At 55.9% G+C, this 19,842-nt stretch overlaps 1 protein-coding gene and 1 long non-coding RNA gene across 2 annotated transcripts in view; one reads left to right on the top strand and one right to left on the bottom strand.

Annotated features, from left to right (window-relative positions):
• The window catches only part of KCNK3 (potassium two pore domain channel subfamily K member 3), a 36,802-nt gene extending 18,920 nt beyond the window's left edge, over window positions 1–17,882 (top strand). The window contains 1 exon segment of the mRNA NM_001315680.1: window positions 16,651–17,882. Coding sequence (NP_001302609.1) covers window positions 16,651–17,573 — 923 coding nt within the window. The 3' untranslated portion in view covers window positions 17,574–17,882.
• LOC102168019 (uncharacterized) lies at window positions 7,638–9,922 on the bottom strand. Its single transcript, XR_302578.4, has 2 exons — window positions 9,771–9,922; window positions 7,638–9,534 (listed from the first exon to the last, which is right to left on the bottom strand). It is a non-coding gene; the product is annotated as an uncharacterized LOC102168019 (long non-coding RNA).
• Window positions 17,883–19,842: the final 1,960 nt, after the last annotated feature.

The following is a 19,842-nucleotide window of genomic DNA, read 5'->3' as shown; positions in this document are numbered from 1 at the left end:
GCCTGTCTTGGAGGGCAGAAGAGAAGACAGAGGGGGTGCTCAGAGGGGAGGTGCAGGCAACCTTTAGAAATGAGGGCACCCAAAGTATTGGAGGAGTCAGGAGAGAGCAGGCCAGGCTGGGGGCGGACGGCCCACGTGCCGGGCCAGGAAACCCCTCGACGGTATCGTGTGCATCTGGGGAACTAAGCAAGGCTTCTGAGTGGCAAGTGGCCGCTCAGAGCTTTCAAACATAATATTGATAACAGCTCCTACTTCCCAAGACCCTCCACGATGCCAGGCCTTGTACTAGGTACTTTGCACACTGTATTACTAACCCCAAAGTCACCCAGCTACCTGGAGGGGATCAGAGAGGCGGTTGGGTTACAAGAGAAGCAGCAGGCAGGCCAGCTCTGGCTGAGATGCCAAACTTTCCCAGTTTCAATGTCCCCAGTCATGGAACGGGGGCCTCCGCTTCTGTCGGATCCTGTCCTGAGGGGCTCCCATGGGTCTTAGGACGGTGACTCACGGGGGCCCGTTTTCCATGCTCTATTGACAAAGTGGATGGTCCCAGGGACACCTGAATGTGCCCGGACTTTGAAGGCCAAAAGGTCTAGGTTGAATCCGAGCTTTTCCGATTGTTAACTGCCTGACCTTGGGCAAGTAGTATTTAACCTGAGCCTTGGTTTCCTCATCAAAAGAGAGTAAATAATGCCCACGGTGAGAAGGTCACGGTGAGAACAGGAGAAGACTGATGCAGGATGTCTGGGTTACCCGATACCCTTGCCCTTATCAATAGAAGCACTAAAAGCAGAGAAAGCTCAGGCTCTGTTCTGGCCTGTGAATGGGTGAAAGGCCCCCCCACCCTTCTCTCCTTCCTTCTTCTTTTACTCCATCCTCTCCTGGTTTCCACCTGCCACCCAGACCCAGCCACACAGCAGGGAAGCCGGAAGGCAAATCCCCAGCCAGGGAACCAGACCCGCGCTTTGCCTGCCTCTCAAAAGCCCTGTCCCGCGTCCACCACTGTCCCTGGCCAGCCACCCCCAAGCCCCCACTCTGCACGCACAGACTTGACTCAGAGGAGTTTTGCTCATAGAGGCATCGTTGTGCATAACGAGATGGGTAAAGACGCCAGGCAGCTTCTGCCAAGAGGCCAAGTGAGTGGCAGAGATGGATGCTGTGTACAGGGCTGAGAGGAGGGGGTGCTTACAGCCCAGACCAAGAAGAAGGCTTCTTGGGAGAAGGCAATGGGGACGGGGCGGGAACACAGCAGCCATCGAGGCATCACCAGAGGCGGTGCATGTTTAAAAAAGGAAGGCAGGCCTTCCCAATAAAGCCGCAAATCTAACGCTGACCTAAAATTGAGTGTACACTAGAAAATAGTAAATGGAAGAGGGCGAAGGAGGAGGAGAAAGAGGGAGAAGAAGAGGAGCAGGAGGGGGAGGAAGGGGGGAGGGAGAGAGTAATGGCCTTGATCCAATTTTTAGTGACCCCCCAGGGCCAAGCAGCTCTGTGCACCAGCCTGGGGATCACAGCCACCCTCAACAATGCTGCAAGGTGTCCAAGGACACCTTCGGCGGCCCTGCTCCCAGCCCCCAGCCGCAGGAGCGTTGGCAACATTGCTCCGCCTCCTGACTTCCAGTTCCTGGGTACCTGCAGTCCCACCGGCCTGGAAGGGCTATCGGACACGGTGCCTGGCACCCAGCAGAGCCAATGGTAATAGCGCACATGGCCCGGCTCTGCAGCACACCCGGGGGTAACTCTTTACTTAAGGGACAGTCCTCTCTCACCTGCCTACTGGCCTGTCTCTGTTCCCAGAGGGCAAGACGGAGCCCTCCTTCGCCTCCTCTCCCAGCACTTAGCCTGGGAGCATCCTCTGCCAGCACTCAGCCTGGTACCTGGCACAAAGCAGTAGGTACTTAAGAAATGTTTCTTCAATTCATTAATAAAGACCAGCTAAGAGGGAATAAAGCCTTTTTTTTTTTTTTTTTTTTTTTTTTTTGTCTTTATAGGGCCACACTCACTGCATATGGAGGTTCCCAGGCTAGGGGTCGAATTGGAGCTGTAGTTGTGGGCCTACACCACAGCCACAGCAACGCAGGATCCGAGCTGCATCTGCAACCTACACACAGCTCACGGCAACGCCGGATCCTTAACCCACTGAGCCAGGCCAGGGATCGAACCTGCGTCCTCATGGATGCTAGCCAGGCTCGCTGAGCCACGATAGGAACTACCCCATTCTTACCTTGTTGATTCTCCAGCTGGTTTTTGGAGACCAGCCAGGTGTGGCAGCCTCCCTGGGGCCCCTGCTGCCCACTCTGCCTCCGCAGGTGCCACCCCTGCCCCACCTCCAGGGCTGGCTCGGAGCTCCCTCATCACCTCCTGTCTAGCTCTGGCCCGGGGGTGGGGTGGGGGGGCTCTTCTCTGGAGACTCAGCACACCTCTTGGGAGAAAGGCCTGGGATGAGAAAGTATTGTAGCTGGAGAAAACACCTGCTTTGACAGACAGGGAACGAGCTGCCGCCTGCCCTCTCTATGCCACGACTTTCCCAGAATAACCTTAAGAAGAACACTTTATGAAGGTCCTGCTCAGATGGGCCATGAATCCAGATCTCTGGCCTCAGTCCAGAGACCTTGGAGGCCACTGGCCTGTGGAAGAGAGAGAGCAGGACTCGGCCCGGCTCTGCCACACACCCGTGTGGCCTTGTCCTCAGCTTGAAACCAGGGCACCCGCCTTGCAGACACAGCATCTCTTCAACCAACAACTCGTTCAGCGGCACGGGGCAAGAGGCTTGAACTTGCACCCTGACTCAGCCACTCGCTGGCTGTGAGGTCTTGAGTGAGTTACAGACACTCTCCGGGCCTGGCTTTTCTCAACAGGAAAGTGGAGCTAAGATATATCCCCTGAAGTTTTTGTGAAGATTAAATGAAATAATGTAGGTAAAGCATTTCATACAGTGCTGGGCACCCATGCGCCATAAATGTGAGCTTTGTCGTTTACTACAATTATTAATACTGTTGCTACTGCTGCTACTCTCGCCCCGCCACCACTATTACCATTGGCTCTGCTGGATGCCAGGCACTGAGCTCCCAAGAAACGGAAGACACCATCCCCGTCCTCAGAGTCCAGGAGACTGAGAGGACAAGATGAGACAAAGGAGGAGGAAGAGGTAGAGGTGGAGGAGGAGCAGGAAGGGAGAAGGGAAGGAGAAGCAGCTAAAAGAGCAAAAAGGGGAGTTTCCATTGTGGCGCAGTGGAAACGGACCCCACTAGCCTCCATGAGGATGCGGGTTCGAGCCCTGCCCCACTCAGTGGGTTAAGGATCCGGCATTGCTGTGAGCTGCGGTGCAGTCCCAGATGCGGCTCAGATCCCCGTGCTGCTGTGGCTGTGGTGTAGGCTGGCGGCTGTAGCTCCAATTCAACCCCCAGCCTGGGAACTTCCATCTGCCTCATGAGTGGCCCTAAAAAAAAAAAAGAAAAGAAAAGAAAAGAAAAGAAATAAGCAAAAAGGAGCAAAAGCTCAAGGCCCCAGAGACAGGTCCCTAGGGCTAGATGGGGGCGGGGCTGGGGACCCCTCCGGGCTCAGCAGTCAGAAGGGAGAACCTGGGGACCGACCAACGGGACTCCCCAAGGGCTCCAGCCGGCCAGTCTTGACCCTGGGAGACCCAGACAGGGACAGAGCAGCCATCTCCTCCCTGACACACTGCGGCCTCCTGGGCCAGCCCAGCTCCAGCCCTTCCCCTTTCCATGACAGCCCACGTGTTCTCCCCCAGGCACAGCCTCTGCTCAGTGCCCACCGGGACAGCTCTGCAAAGGGCCCCAGCAGCTATGGGTCTAATGTACATCTAGAGGCTCAGGGCCATTGCTCCAGGGACCCCATGGTCCCACCAAGACAACCGTTTTCTCCACTGTTTGTGGGGGAGGGAACGCAGCCCCTCTGTGGCCCAGAGCCCTAGAAGGTCCCAGGGCCTCAAGGATGTCCAGAGGAGAAACCCCGAGCCCAGGGAAGGCCCAGGTCTTGCCTGTGATCGCGCAGAGCCAGAAGCAGACCCGGCTCTTCTGATTTCGGTCCCAGGGCAGTCAAGTACCAGGGCAAGAGAATGGCCTTTGAATTTCAAGTTTGAGTCTAGCATTTATGGCCTGAGATAAAGCACTACCTCACGGCGCCTCAATTTCCACACCTGTAAAATAGAAAACAATAATAACAGTAATACTAGTAAACCCCTCCTCTACAAGACGGCTGGGCAAGCTCACACAAGAGAATGTATAGAAATTAATTCACGGCGTTCCCGTCGTGGCGCAGTGGTTGACGAATCCGACTAGGAACCATGAGGTTGCGGGTTCGGTCCCTGCCCTTGCTCAGTGGGTTAACGATCCGGTGTTGCCGTGAGCTGTAGTGTAGGTTGCAGACGTGGCTCGGATCCTGCGTTGCTGTGGCTCTGGCGTAGGCTGGTGGCTACAGCTCCGATTCGACCCCTAGCCTGGGAACCTCCATATGCCGCAGGAGCGGCCCAAGAAATAGCAAAAAGACAAAAAAAAGAGAAATTAATTCGCAAGTGACCAAGGGCTGCTTAAGTGCGACACAGATATTGCTATTATTCTAGAACTTAGAGCGCTGCATGTATTAAGGACTCCAAAAATGTCTGCTGGTGGAATGGATGAATGTTTGTGGGATGGTGAGGGATGAACAAAGGACTCCAGGATCACTGATTTGTTTAGGTGGGTGGGATCAAGGAAGGCTTCAGAGAGGGGGTGACATGTGAGATGGGCTTTGACAGAGGAGTAGAAGCCCATCAGGGAGGAAAAAAGGAGCATGAACAGTGTTCAGAAATGGGGAAATGCGGGAGTTCCCGTTGTGGCTCAGTGGTTAATGAATCCGACTAGGAACCATGAGGTTGCGGGTTCAATCCCTGGCCTTGCTCAGTGGGTTAAAGGATCCGGCATTGCGATGAGCTGTGGTGTAGGTCATAGAGGTGGCTCCGATCCTGCGTTGCTGTGGCTGTGGCGTAGGCCGGTGGCTGCAGCTCTGATGCAACCCTTAGCCTGGGAACCTCCATATGCTGCGGATGCGACCCTAAAAAGACAAAAGATAAAAAAAAAGAAAAAGAAATGGGGAAATGCAGCCATGGCCTCCAAAGAGGTGTGGATACCAACTCCACGTGCAGGTTTGGGCTCCAGACCCTGCTCAAAACACACCCCTCTCCTCAGAGCCTGTGCATGATACACTGAATGCAGGGAGCTAGCAGTTTATTAAATCCTAAAATATACCTTGTCAGAGAAGAAATAACCTTCTAATCTAACTTCCCATTTGATAGGTAAGGAGCCGACGTGCCTTAACAAAGACCCTAGAGCAGGTTCAGGGCACTAGGGCCTGTTTTCATAAGTGAAGTTTTGTTGGAACATAGCCACGCCCACTCATTTACATATTGTCCAGGGCAGCTGTCTTGATATACTGGCAGCATCGAGTGGTTGCAAGAGACCCTAAGGCCTGTGCAGCCTAAAAGATTTACTATCTGGACATTTACAGAAAAGCAGTTCACCAACTTCTGTCCTATAGCGAGGCAGTGGCAGAACTAAGATGGGAGCCAGGCCCCCGACTCCCTGTTGGGTGTTCTTGAACTCAGTGCAGCTGACCCCACCCACCAGGCCCCATCCCACCCCATGTATCACTGCCCACGGGATGCAATTTCAGGCAGCCAGGCTGTGGGTAGGCTCAGCTCCAGGACACATAGTGCAGCCAACGGGGAATACCCAGACTGGCCACTGTTGCCCCCATGACCCAACGAGGCTTCCTGTTGAGAACAGTTCAGTCCCTTTGGGGGGAGTCTACCAAGGAGATGCCAACGAGTGCCTGCTTCTCCTCCATGGGCAAAACAGGAAGGCTGGAGAGGGTAATATAGGACGCAAGCCAGCCAGATGCCAGACTCACAGACACAGCCTTTCAAGAAGCGCACTGGGGGGGTGGGGAGGGGACTGGCATCTGCAGCCATCTGCTGAGATGGCCAAGTCTGCTTTAAATCGTGCTGTAGAATTCCTTTCTCTATGCCAGGCTGTCCCTGGTGGATTCATTTAATTAAAACCCCACCAGATTCAATCTGTCAGAAGTTCTAAGCTTACACACGTTCTGTCCAGCTGGTCATCGGATGCAATCAGGCCACAGGCCTGGGTCGTGGCCACCTGCTGCAGTGGCTGGCCTGGAACAGACCCCGCAGCCCCCAGATCCGTACCCTTCCCCGTGTGACACGGCTCTGTCTGGGCCTCCTGCTCTGTCCATCCTCCCTGGCTCCACCCCATTCAAGCTTCATGTTCATCTTTGCTGCCTCCCTTCCCTGATTCACTCATTCAACAGAGATTCATGAAGCACCAGCTTCATGCCAGGCACTCTTCTAAGTGTGGGGAATCTGGTAGTAACAAAAGAGACAAACATATCTGCGCTCATGGGGCTTACTGTTTAAACCCACAAATGGGAGCTCCCATTGAGGCTCAGCGGGTGAAGAACCCGACCTAGGGTCCTTGAGGATGAGGGTTCGACCCCTGGCCTCACTCAGTGGGTTAAGGATCCGGCATTGCCGTGAGCTGTGGTGTAAGTCGAAGACACAGCTGAATCTGGCATGGATGTGGCTGTGGCTGCAGCGTAGACTGGCAGCTCCAGCTCCTACTCAACCCCTAGCCTGGGAACTTCCATTAGCTGCAGGTGTGGCCCTAAAAATAAACAAACAAACAAACCCACAAATGCAAGAGCACCTCACACACTGTGTATCTACTCTTTCTTTCTCCTCTCTTCCTCTGCTCCCCTCTCCGCTCCTGAACCCAGTTTAAGCCTGAGCACTTGGCAGTGGGACCATGCAGAGTGCTCCCAAGGCATCCTCCTGCCTGCCATCTTCCTCCACCATCCCCACCCAAACACACAGGGACACCAGGAAACTCTATCTTTTTTTTTTTTTTTTTTTTTTTGTCTTTTTGCCTTTTCTAGGGCCGCATATGGAGGTTCCCAGGCTAGGGGTCCAATTGGAACTGTAGCCGCCGGCCTACACCACAGCAACGTAGGATCCGAGCTGCGTCTGGGACCTACACCACAGCTCATGGCAACACCAGATCCTTAACCCACTGAGCAAGGCCAGGGATCGAACCCACAACCTCATGGTTCCTAGTCGGATTCGTTAACCACTGAGCCATGATGGGAACTCCCAGGAAACTCCATCTTGATACCTCTTTGGCATGTGCCTCATTCTACTCGGGAGCCAACCATTGCTTTCAAGTTAAGATTTGAATTCCTGAACCTGCCCTTCAAAGCTCTTCACATTTTAGCCCTTGCTCATCATTCCAACCTTCACTGCTCAAGTGACCTTTCTGCTCCAAAAAACGCAGAAATTTTGTGGTTGTTGGGTTTATAACATTCATTGCATACTACTTATAAAAGGAATAGATTTTTATAGAAAATATAGAATCTATAGAAGAAAATTACAAGTAATCATGAGCCCATGACTCCAAGATAAACTCTTATGAGTTTTTAGTATATTTACGTCTAGCTTCTCTTTCTGTGTGTGTGTGTATGTGTATGTGTGTGGATGGCTATGGTTTTCATATTTATATATTGCATATGGGATCCCATTACACATCACGGGTTGTATCCTACCATTTGTATTTAACATTTTACGGTGGTTTCCTACGTAATTAAGAGACTCCTAAGAACAGGACTTTAATGGCTGCACAATATTCCACCACATAAATACACCTTAATATGTTTAACCAAACCCGATTGGTAAATATTCAGACTGTTTGCAATTTTTCACAATGAAAACGCCGCTATAAACATCCTTGTTCATAAATCTTTGTTCCGATCTCTGGTTATTTTCCCAGGAGAGATTCCTAGAAGTGGCATTGCAGGGTCACAAGCAGACACATTTCCAAGGTTCTTGAGGCGTTCACGCGGCTGCCTTCCTGAGAGTTTGCCCGGCCCCCCATTTATAAAAATGCCCATCAGCCTCGGGTTGACTTTCTCTGCCCCTAGCATGCCACGCGTCTCCCTAGCCTTGTGTCTTTGTTTCAGCAGCTTCCCTACATTTCCCATCCATCTTTCAGAGCTCAGGGCAAATGCCACCTCCTCCGTGAAGCCCTTCCTGATCTGCAAACCAAAGTTGTCCATCACTAGCCCGTCCTCACATCCCATCTTGAATCCTTCCTAAAACATTGCCCGCCTTTGCCTTGCATTTTAATAATTTGTGTAATAATACCCTCTTCTTTGGACAGAGCACTGAGGTTTTCAAAATGCTTCCACTGAGATGTTTCATCTGATGCACTTTCAGACAGAAAGTGTTTTGACATTAAGCGCTATAGTCTGATCATCTGGGCCTACTTCCCCCGGCCCCATGACCCACCTCCAGTCTGGCCCAATCTCAGACTAGCCCTTGATGTAACAGAAGCTCCTATCAGCCTTCACTCTTCCTGTCCTACCCGAATACACTTGAGGAAGCTCCCCTCTGCAACAAGGACGGAGCTGGATCCAAGCGCCCTGGATTCCAGTCCCGGCTCCGTCCTTGCCCCTCTCTGGGCCTCAGTTTACCCATCTATAAAATGAGTGAGTTGAACCCCATCGTCTCCCATATACCAGGACGGATGGCTCCTGTGACCCCCCAACCCCAGGCACCCAGAGCTGCCTTGGGGTGCCTCTGAGGGCCCCTGTAACAAAACCGGCCTCTGGGATAGGCCAGAGGGAGCTGGCCAGGCAGGCAGGCCTGGCTCTAGGCCAGGCTGTGTCTGCAAACACTGACCTTGGCTGCCGCAAGGATTTTCCATGACACCAGCACGGCCCCCCCAGCTCCCCCTAATCCCATGTGGGCCTGCAGGGAGGATGGGAGGCGAGGGGGGCTGTCCTACATCAGAGGACCCTGAATGGGAGTCACAGGGACACCTGAGGAGGGGAGAGGGCTAAAGGAGAGAAAGAGGAGAGGGCAGTGGACCCCCCCCCCCCCCGCCATGGGAAGCCAGGGAGGAGGCGGGGGAAGGGAGGACCACAGTGGGAGTGGGGACAGAGCTGAGCGTGGAGCCAGGAAGATGGGACGAGAGGCCCTGGGAGGGGGGCAGGGCCCAGGGAGGGAGGGCCTGTGCCTCAGAGCTGTCGTTCCAGGAGCTCTGGCCTGGAGGGGGACAAACTCCAGACCCCGTTCTGTACATTGGTCCCTCCCCCCAGCCCAGGTCCTTGAGGCCCCATGGTTTCCCAGGCCTCACTGGGGCCTTGGCCCGGCCGGGGACAGGGGGTTCCTTCCGGGCCCTGAAGCAGACTTCATCTTGCAGGGTCCTAGGGGCCACAGGAAGGGCAGGAGCTCTGAGTCACAAAGGGCCCTCCCACCAGGCCGGGCCCCTCCCGCTGCTGGGTGTCTCTCCTCCGCATCTCAGACTCCTAGCATCTCAGACTTCCAGGCCGTCTGGGCTGAACCACGTTATCTGAGCAGCTGTACCCACCAGGCCTCGCGCCGGACACTGAGAGGACTTGCTGGCCCCTCCAGGAGCTCAGAGCCCGGCAGGGCTCCTCGGTAGATGTGACTGCAGAGATCCCGGCCTGCGAGTGGGGCAGAGAGAAAGGCCCCTGCAGCTCTGGGGAGGTGCCCCAAAGGGTCCTGGGAAAGGCAGGGCTGAGCTGCATCCTGAAGGAGGCAAGGAGATGGCCCGCGCTCCCCCGACCCCCCATCCTCCCCCAGCTGGGCAGCCTCCCCCTGCCCCCCCCGCCGCTGCCCCACCACCCACGGGCCTGGGCACTCCTGCCAGCTTCCTTCCGCCTCATCTCTTTTAACACACCCATTAAGCTCCTCCGGAGGCTCCTGCCCACTTCCTGGCTTCACACTGCTGCCACCTCCAGACCAAGGCGACGGCTCCCCGTCTGTGCCTCAGGCCCCTGAGGAGACAGGCTCCTCCGTGGGCCTTTCTGAAGGGCCCTCTGCAGGCCCAGCAGGAAAGCCCGGCCCCCTCGGGCGGGGCGGAGGCGGCGGAGGCGGGGGTGCTGGGTCTCACAGCCAGTCCCCGGAGCTGCCCCGTCTCCCTCCAGCCCCCACTCCTCTCTGGCTGCACCCTGAGGTCCCACCCCCTCCCCATGTCCAGCTTGGCATCTGCCCAGCTCAGCGCAGTGTGCACAGCCTCTGGGCACCTCTGGCCACGGGTCACCTCATCCGTCTTCTCTCAGGGCAAACATTAGCCTGGCAAGGGCCATATTTACATTAGATAACTGGGTCTGTGGGGAACTCAGAAACAGGTTGCAGCTAGGCACTGCCAAGGGCTGGGCGTTTCTAATCCACAGAAGGGCTGGGCCAGCCAGAGATGGAACAACAGAGCATCTCAGAGTCAAAGACCTGCAAGAAGGACCTTAGAGTTCTTTTTTTTGGCTTTTTTTGTCTTTTTTTGTCTTTGTTGTTGTTGTTGTTGTTGTTGTTGCTATTTCTTGGGCCGCTCCCGCGGCATATGGAGGTTCCCAGGCTAGGGGTTGAATCGGAGCTGTAGCCACCGGCCTACGCCAGAGCCACAGCAACGCAGGATCCGAGCCACGTCTGCAACCTACACCACAGCTCACGGCAACGCCGGATCGTTAACCCACCGAGCAAGGGCAGGGACCGAACCCACAACCTCATCGTTCCCAGTCGGATTCGTTAACCACTGCGCCACGACGGGAACTCCGACCTTAGAGTTCTTGATGCTACAGAGGAGCGTTTCCCAAACTGTGTGCCAGGGAACAACTGTGCAGCAATATGTGCTGCAAGAGAAGCGTGCAAAGGTCACGTGAGTGAGAAAACATAAGGACTTTCACCTTGAGGGACCTTGCTCGTTGACATGCACACGGCTCTGATAAAGTCTCCGCTTAAATCAAATGACAGCAAATCCAGTTGAATTCGGCATTCCTGCAATTTCATTTAACCAAGCAACCCTTTGCGCCTCCAACCTTAATCAGCAGTCCATAGAACTGGTATTCCAGGAAATTGCCTTCTGAGAATGTTGATGCTGAAAGGAACTTTAAAGACCATCTAATCTCGATGTTCCCCAAACATTCCTACTAATAATTCATATTTATTGATCCCAACATCCTAAGCATTTTAAGTCAACTAACTGATCAAATCCCCACAGCCACTCTATGAGGTAAGTACATCCCTAGTCCCATTTTACAGATGAGGAAACTGAGGCACTTAGAAGATTAAGTAACCTGGCCAAAGTTGAAAGCCGTTTGACTCCATAAGCTGTGTTCTCACCTACACCACGAACCTATAGAGATCCCTGTGGAAAACCGGAATAACTCCACGCAAAGAGAAATAACCCCACGGCGGTATTTCAAAAACATAATGATAACTTAGTTCAATATTGTCAAATCAGTTTTTCTATGCTAATCAGAAGTTCTAATTGGCAGATGTGTTCCTAATGAATTCTGATAGGAAAATAATTACTCTCTGCACAATTATCTATTTGAGGTAGTAGCTACACTGTCCTGATCAATACATTTTACTTCATGTACAAAATCATTCAAAATTTAGACCATATGAACGGGCAGATGAACAAAAAGAAAGAAAAGGCATCCACAGCAGAGGAAAGGGTGGAAACCTTTTTTCTTGCCCTATCTTCCCATGTCACAGATGAGGAAATCAGGCCCAGAGAGGGAAAAGCTTTGCCCAAGGCCCAAAGCTGGCTATGGTCAGGGCCCGGTCGGATCCCTAGAGCTCTTGCCTCCTGGGCCCATGCTCTTTCCTCCATCCAGGCTGTGCCCAGCATCCTAGCTCTGTGGCCAGCTAGGCCAGGGGTAAGAGGTCAGGCACTTGAGCTGGAGGGCATCTGAGGTCAATGGGGAGCAGACGGCTGAGCCCAATCCAGCCAAAGCTATTACCCAGGGCTCAGGCTGGTTGTTTGTGCTTTGACTAGAAGGAAAGAGGCCACGGGGGGCGGGGGGGGGGGGGAATGTCCAATAAGAGGAAGGGCTGGACCCCCAGGCCTCTGCATCTCCCTCCAAGACAGACCTTCCACCAGTTTCTGAGCCCCTTGGTGACGCTGAGGGAAAAACAGAACCGAGGCCCAGGTGTTCTCATCCCACCTAATTTTTTCTGCTGTCCCAAATGTGCATAATCAATATTTATGTCCAGCCACATAATTTTTCTGTCTAGCCACTTGGCCTCCTCAGGTCAATTCTGTGCTCCAGCCAGGTTTCAGGGCCATCTCTCAGCTAAGTTGCTCCCGAGCAGGGGCTGCCAGGCTCTGGTTGAATGAACAGGTCAACTTTGGTCATGCTGAGCCAGAGGACAAAGGACAGGGCACTGAGTTTGGAACAGAATAGCCCAGGTTACAGTGCTGGCTCTGCCATTCACCAGCTATGTGACCTTGAGAAGGTCACTCTGCGCCTCCATTACCTCATTTGTACAAGAGGAGAACTGGGCCAGAGGATCGGTGAGGACTTTACTGGCTCTGAGAACCTTCAAGTCTGTGATGGAGTCAGGCTCTGAGAGGCAAGAGCTAAAGTCTCATGGTTGGGGCGTGAGTTGCTGTTTTTGTTTTCTGGGTTTGGTTTTGCTTTGTTTGCTTTTGAGGGCTGTACTTGTGGCCTATGGGAGTTCCCAGGCCAGGGGTCAAATCAGAGCTGCAGCTGCTGGCCTACACCACAGCCACAGCCATGTGGGATCTGACCTGGGTCTGGGACCTACACCACAGCTCACGGCAACGCCGGATCCTTAACCCATTGGGCGAGGCCAGGAATTGAACCCACATCCTCGTGGACACTAGTCGGATTCGTTTCCGCTGAGCCACAGTGGGAACTCCTGGAGCATGAGTTCCAACTGCTCAATCCGCCGGGTACCATGAGGGAGGGTCCTCAGAGAATCAGCCCGTGTGTGTGTGTGTGTGTGTGTGTGTCTGTGTGTGTGTGTGTGTGTGCGCGCGCACACGTGCGCAAGACAAAAGGACAGCAGGAGGCCGTCACCTGGAGACGCAGGGCTGGACAAGAAGGAGATGGGGACTCCTTTTCGTTCCTGTCTCCCTTGTAAACCCAAGTCTGATGTGGGCAAGCACTGGGCAGGCGGCCGGCCCGCTGGCAGGCAGACGGGCCTTGCCAAACTCCCAGTTACTTCCCAGAAGTCCCAGGGCCCCCACCCCCAACCCCGGGGACTGGCTCCACCCCAACTGGCAGCCCTCCATGCTGGGCACCCACGTCAGCAGGTCCTCGAGGCTCCCTCGCCCTTTCACCCAGTGACAAGACAACAGGCGAAGGGGCGGGGTCACACTGCCCCAGGTCTGAGGCTTGGAAGAGCATCTGAATCCCTGGATATCGTACCCTGTTGCCACTTCCGCCCTGTCCAGCTCAGGGCAGTGCCCCAGGATGAGGCTCCCAGTGCGATGCTCGGGCCTCAGTTTCCCGCGCGGGTGGCCCTTCCTGAATGGTAAACTGGCTCTGAGGCATCTGAGTGATGAGTCAGAAAGCCCTAGCGGTCTTGGCCAAGTCACAAGGCTGCTCCAGCCTTCCCTGCTCCAGCTATAAAGCAGAGATAGTCAGAATAATGACCGTGTAGGAGTTTTGTGGATTAAAGTTAAAAATGTATCTGAAAGATAAGACCTTAGCCTGTGGTAGGAAGCGAGAGCAGGCCCTGGGGGCATCCGGCTCAAGGGCCAGGCACGTCTAGGCTGGGGCCACCCTGGACACACGTTGGTGGCTGTAGCAGCACGTGAGGCTCGGGCCTAGGGGCCTTTGGTTAAGCCTGGATGGGCCCTTCGCTATGAAAAAAATCGCTAAATTCAACAGGAGGCAGACAGGGGATGGAGCCTGTCGCTTGTGGCTGGAGACAGGGAGAGCAAGAGGGCACTCAGGATCTGGGCAGGCGGGGGCAGGGAGGACAGGGGGCCAGGCCCTGGCAGAAGAAGGCGGCCACCGTGTCTGCTGGGATGCGGGCTGGATCCAGATGCGTGAGGGCTTTCCTGAAGCTGGGGGACTTTGTGAGCCATCCGCAGGAGGCAGGGAGGCCTCTGGGCCGGCAGACACTGGTTTTTCCTAAAGGACAGTGGACTTGGAGCAGTCGCAGCTTATGAACAAATACAGGGCAAGGGAGCAGTGGTGGCGAGAGGGGGGTCCCTTTCCTCGATGGTAGGATACAGCTGCCTGACCCCCCGAGACTGCCCACCCTCAGAATGACCTTCCCCTGCGAGTCCCATTACCGCCGTTTCATTTCTCAACACCACAGGTTTCAAAGCACCTTCATGCCCAGTCTCTACTGCTGACTGGCAACGGTCCAGCTCTGGCAATGGTGGCAGGGTGGGGATTCGCAGTCAGAGCTCAACCCCTGAGAGTGCAGACCAGACAAGAGAGGCCCAGAGAGGGGACAGGACTAGCCCAAGGTCACACAGCCAGCTCATGGTCAAGCTGGGCTGGTCCATGCCTCCCACTCGCTGTGAGGCCCCAGTCTCAGTGCCATGCCCTCCCCCACGCTCCGTGCTGTGCCGGCCTGGGGGACAGGGAAGGACAGGATGAGAAGCTGCTCTGGCTCCGAGCCGGCCCAGCTGTCGAGGTGAGTTGTGGTCTGGCTGCTGGGGCCGAGCTGGCGGGCACAATCTGTTCTCACCCCGCTGGGGCGCAAACGGGCCAGGCATGACGGCTCCAGAGCTCAGCTAGCCAGGCCCCTGGCAAATGGGGACACAGTCACCAGCTAGATGCCACAGCTAGGGGGCAGAGAAGCCCATTCTAAGGGCAGCCCACAGCCTCACACGCCCCAGGGCAGCTGTCCCCAGACCTCCCTGGGCTTTAAGAGTCACGTGGCCTTGGGCTGACAGAGACAACACCTTTACCGGAACCGAGCTGTCCCCCAGCCCAGGTGATCGATTGGAAACCTGAGGGAAATCTGGCTTCATTCATCACGAATCACACGGAGCTGTTACTGAGCGCTTGCTATGCCCCAGGCTGTACGCTAAAGGCACTACACATGTTATCTCGCTTATTTCTCCCCAAAAGCCCGGTGATGCAGGCGCGACTTATTAGCCCTATGTTATAGATGTGGAAACCAAGGCTCAGGGAGGATTTTAAAAAAACACAGTCCGTGGCAGAGTCAGGAATCTGAGTTCAAATCAGACGCCAAAGCAGATGGTATGCTGCCCTGTCATCAATTCATCAGACGAGCCGTATTTGGGGCATACCCCATGGGTGTGGCTGCCTATGCGGAGGGGGACCAGGGAAGACGACAAGGTCCAGCAGTACCCACGCCTTCCACCCCAAGGGAGTACTGAGCTGTCCATACGTAGTTTAGGGACCTGAGGGACAGAGCAGGGGACGGTGGTAACAATGACCCTGGACTTCGAAATTGAACATTCTCAGTGCCACTCAAAGCAGGGATCACTTTCAGCTGTGAGCAATCCGGGACACCTGCATGGAAGAAGAAGCATTTGATGAAGTTTTGCTAAAGTTTAGCAAGGAGGAAAAAATGGAGAGCCTGTCAGCATTATTTTATTATAATAATCCTATTAATAAAAGTGATAAATATCTTAACAGATCAGCGAAGGAAGCAGGGCCAGACCAGCAGACATTATTTTACAGTTGGGGAAACATGCTCAGAGAGGGTGAGCGATTTGCCCAAGGTCACACAGCCACTAGCGACAGGGCCAGAACTTGTGCCTAGGGCTTTTAAGTTACCATCTTGGGTCCTTTCCCCTTGGAGTCTTCAGGCAGAATTCTTGACTTAGGCCATGTGACTGGCTGGCTGGCTGGCTTGGAGGGAGGCTTTGCCTCTGCCTGGCTCCTGGCCCACTGAGGGCGGAGGAACTGGGGGGGGGGGGCATGATAGGGGTTGAGGTTGTCTGACTGGTGATAGTAACACCTGGAAGAACCACCAGGGCTCTTCCTTTGACAAAGACAATGCCACATCCCCTTGAGGACAGACCCTACTTTGGGACCAGGCACAGAGGATGACCCCCGGGCCCCAGACTGGGTCTGATGAGGACTCTGGAGCATTAAGTCATGGCGGGAGGGAACTGTCTCCTTTCTCCTTCTCTGACATGGGTGGACCTGCTGCTGCCTCTGGGAGATTGGAGGGCCCCAGGCTCGAACTACCATCCTAAGCTTTGGCTGAAATTAAGGAAGTCATCAAGACGCATCTGTGCCCCAGGTTCCCCCCTTCACACTGAATCCCAGAATGTCAGAACTCGTTTGGTCCAACCTCCACCCATTACAGTCAAGGAAACAGAGGCCCAGAAAGACACGGAAGAGGTCCAAAGCCCACAGACACTAAACCAAAACCCAGGTCTCCCAACTGACTCGCCGGTACCGTTCCCTCTATCCATACTGCCTCTAGACTTAAGTTGCCAACAGCAGTACGAGTCAGCTCCTTTTCTGGGTATAGAAAACAGCCAGGTCTTTGAAGCCATCCTGCCTCTAATTCAAAGGCAGGTTGCTCTGCTTCCAAACAATGAGACCTTGGAAAAGTCACCCAACCCTCCCAGTTTCCCCCTTTATTCCTACTCTCCCCACGGAGAGTCATGAGAGTAAATGAGAAGGCATCAGCAAGGAACTAGCACAGCGCCTGGGGACAAGGATGCGCCCATAATTGTGTGTTGTCTTCCCTCGGGCCAAAAGAAAGAAAGGGGGTAGGAAAGACGAGAGAAAGGGGGAGGAAGGCAGGTTTCTGAACGGGCAGCCCCTTAGCCAGTGCTTCCTCTTCTCTTTCCCCGTCTTCCCCAGGCTATGGCCACGCAGCGCCCAGCACAGACGGCGGCAAGGTGTTCTGCATGTTCTACGCGCTCTTGGGCATCCCGCTCACGCTGGTCATGTTCCAGAGCCTGGGCGAGCGCATCAACACCTTCGTGAAGTACCTGCTGCACCGCGCCAAGAGGGGGCTGGGCATGCGGCGCGCCGACGTGTCCATGGCCAACATGGTGCTCATCGGCTTCTTCTCGTGCATTAGCACACTGTGCATAGGCGCCGCCGCCTTCTCCTACTACGAGCACTGGACCTTCTTTCAGGCCTACTACTACTGCTTCATCACGCTCACCACCATCGGCTTCGGCGACTACGTGGCGCTGCAGAAGGACCAGGCGCTGCAGACGCAGCCGCAGTACGTGGCCTTTAGCTTCGTCTACATCCTCACGGGCCTCACGGTCATCGGCGCCTTTCTGAACCTCGTGGTGCTGCGCTTCATGACCATGAACGCCGAGGACGAGAAGCGCGACGCCGAGCACCGCGCGCTGCTCACGCGCAACGGGCAGGCGGGCGGAGGCGGCGGCGCGGGCTGCGCGGGTGGCAGCGCGCACACCACGGACACCGCCTCGTCCACGGCGGCGGCGGGCGGCGGCGGCGGCGGCGGCTTCCGCAACGTCTACGCCGAGGTGCTGCACTTCCAGTCCATGTGCTCGTGCCTCTGGTACAAGAGCCGCGAGAAGCTGCAGTACTCCATCCCCATGATCATCCCGCGGGACCTCTCCACGTCCGACACGTGCGTCGAGCAGAGCCACTCGTCCCCGGGAGGGGGCGGCCGCTACAGCGACACGCCCTCGCACCGCTGCCTGTGCAGCGGGGCGCAGCGCTCCGCCATCAGCTCCGTGTCCACGGGCCTGCACAGCCTGTCCACCTTCCGCGGCCTCATGAAGCGCAGGAGCTCCGTGTGAACGCCCGGCGGGGCCTGCAGGACCGGGAGCGCGGGCGGGGGCCTCCTGCCCGGAGGAGCAGCGATGGGGGTGGTTGCGAGAAGACCGCCCTAGCCGCCTTCGGCCCCTTGGGGTGCCCCTACATCCCTACAACCTTCCCCCCCCGCCCCCCATCTCCAACTGTGCCTGCTTGAACCAGCCCGCAGGTGCCCGGGCTCTGAGGACCCCTGGAGCCCCCACTGCGCCCTGCAAATTCCGAGAAATGTGAAACTTGGGGGAGGGGGGGTTCGGGGGAGGAAAGACAGAAGCTGGGAGCCTCCCATCCCTTTGGAAACATAAGGAGCTCCCCAGTCCGCAGAGGCCCTGCTGGTATCCAGACCACCACCCCCTCCCCCTCCTCCTCCCGGAGGGAACTTCGTGTTCCTTGTCCGTTTGCATCTCTATTTATACCTCTGTCCTGCCAGGTCTCCCACCTTCCCTGGGCTCCAGATGTCAAGGTGTCTTTGTCGAGGTCACCCCCACTCGGTCCCACTCTTCTTCCTCATCCCCAGCGGTGTCTCCCCGTCTCCCACTCCCTTTTGTGTTTTGCATGGCTTTGCAGTTATGGAGGAAATGGAAACTCTGCCGTCTCTGAAGCTAGTCCCAGAAGGCAGGCAGATGGAAGCAAGGACAGGCCGGGGTGCAGGAGGGGCAGAGAAGGGAAGGGGGAGGCAGGGGCCCTCCGGTCTGCCGGGTGGTCCCCGGGAAGGTGAGAGCTAACTGGCCTCCAGTCACACCCTTCTGGGGGGCCAGGGGAGTCCAGCCTTCCAGACACTGCCCTTAGTACCAAACAGAACACTTCCTGCTCTCCATCCCTGGCCGCTGCTGCTAATTACCAATTCTTAGGTCTGTGGAGTGAGTTTGAAAACCCTGTCCTGACTACTGGGTTCGTTCGACTCTCACCACACCCCAGTTAGGTCCCCGGGGCAGGGGTTCTCAACCCCGTGTTACAGATGACACTGAGACCCAGACAGGTGAAGTGACTTGCCCAAGGTGACACAAGTAGCGAAAGGCAAAGGGAAGCAAGAACCCAGGCTGCTTGTTCTGAGCCTCCGTGCTCTCTCCTTCCGACTCCCCTGCCCGCTCTTGAAAGCAGAGTTCCTGGCCTACGCGCCCTGGCCTTGTGTGGCCAACTGGGCCTTAGACTAGAACCAGAGCCCAGGACTGAGCCAGTGCTGGGCTCAGCCACTCCTCCGCTTGACCACAAGGCAGGGCTCTGAATGAGCTGCTGAGGCAGGGTAGGACCCCTTCGTCTCTGGACTGTCTGCTTACAAACGAGCATCCTAGGAACCAGATAAGCAGGCCTGGGTCTCGTGGAAGAAAGGCCAGGAGCTAGGGCTCTAGGAGTTTGGGAATCAGCCAGAGCGGCCTAAAGAGCCACCAGGCGTATCCTACTGGGACATTAGCCCTGGCCCCACAGCCAGCGTTGGTGCCTGTGTTCCAAGTAGCTAGAGAAAAGCTACAGCTGCAACCAGGAGCACCTCTCCCAGATGTGCCCACCTACCTACCTTCTGGCAGGTGGAGGTGAAACCCTGGGTACCACGGGGGCGGAGCTGGGACGGTGACCCGACAGCATCAAGGAGTGGGTGAGGGGTCTCTCCCCTGGATGCCGCCCCTTCTTACCGTCCCCATATCAGCTCCTTAGCTCTGCTGAGCAAGGCCAGCCCTGGCATTAGGGAAGCTGAAGTGGGGGCCCACAGAGTGATCAGCCTCAGCACCGCCCCCCACCCCACCGCCACCCCAGCCGTCTGCTCGGCCTCTGGGCACCCCTGGGAGGGAAGTCTGGCCGGGCCTGTGTGTGAGTCCCGTCTTAGTGTGGAGGAGCTGACTGCCCGGGCGCCGCAGAGAGAAGGACCCAGGGGTGCCCTCTGTGTTTATGGGGGCGGTGCGGGGCAGTGCTGGCTGCCTCTGTCCTGTGTGTGACCCTGCCCTCGAGGGGTCCTGTCCCGTCTGTCCCGAGGGAGCCACAACCAAAGTTACAGAGAGATGGTGGGGAAGGTGGCCAAACGGCCTGGCAGAGCGTGGCCGCCTGCTCGGTCTCCAGCCGGGTCTTTCCCAGGGAACTGGAAGGTCAATGTTGCTTCCCCCTCAGCCCCTCCCACTGCAGGCAGCCTTTCTGCTTCCCCAATGCCTTATGCCTGGGCACACTGCCACAGAATATGCAATAGGCGTGGGTGCCTTGCCCCCACGCCCACACCCTCACCCCGGGCAGCCCCTGGACCCCAAAGGCCGCAGCTGCCACGGCCTCCCT

Source organism: Sus scrofa, chromosome 3, assembly GCF_054392235.1.
Source record: "Sus scrofa isolate SSC_HxYL_T2T_F1_AM1 chromosome 3, Sscrofa_HxYL_maternal_Yorkshire_Landrace_v2.0, whole genome shotgun sequence".
NCBI classification, from domain to species: Eukaryota; Metazoa; Chordata; class Mammalia; order Artiodactyla; family Suidae; genus Sus; species Sus scrofa.
Note: the sequence above shows the minus strand (reverse complement) of the source record. Positions and strands in the feature narration are given on the sequence as shown.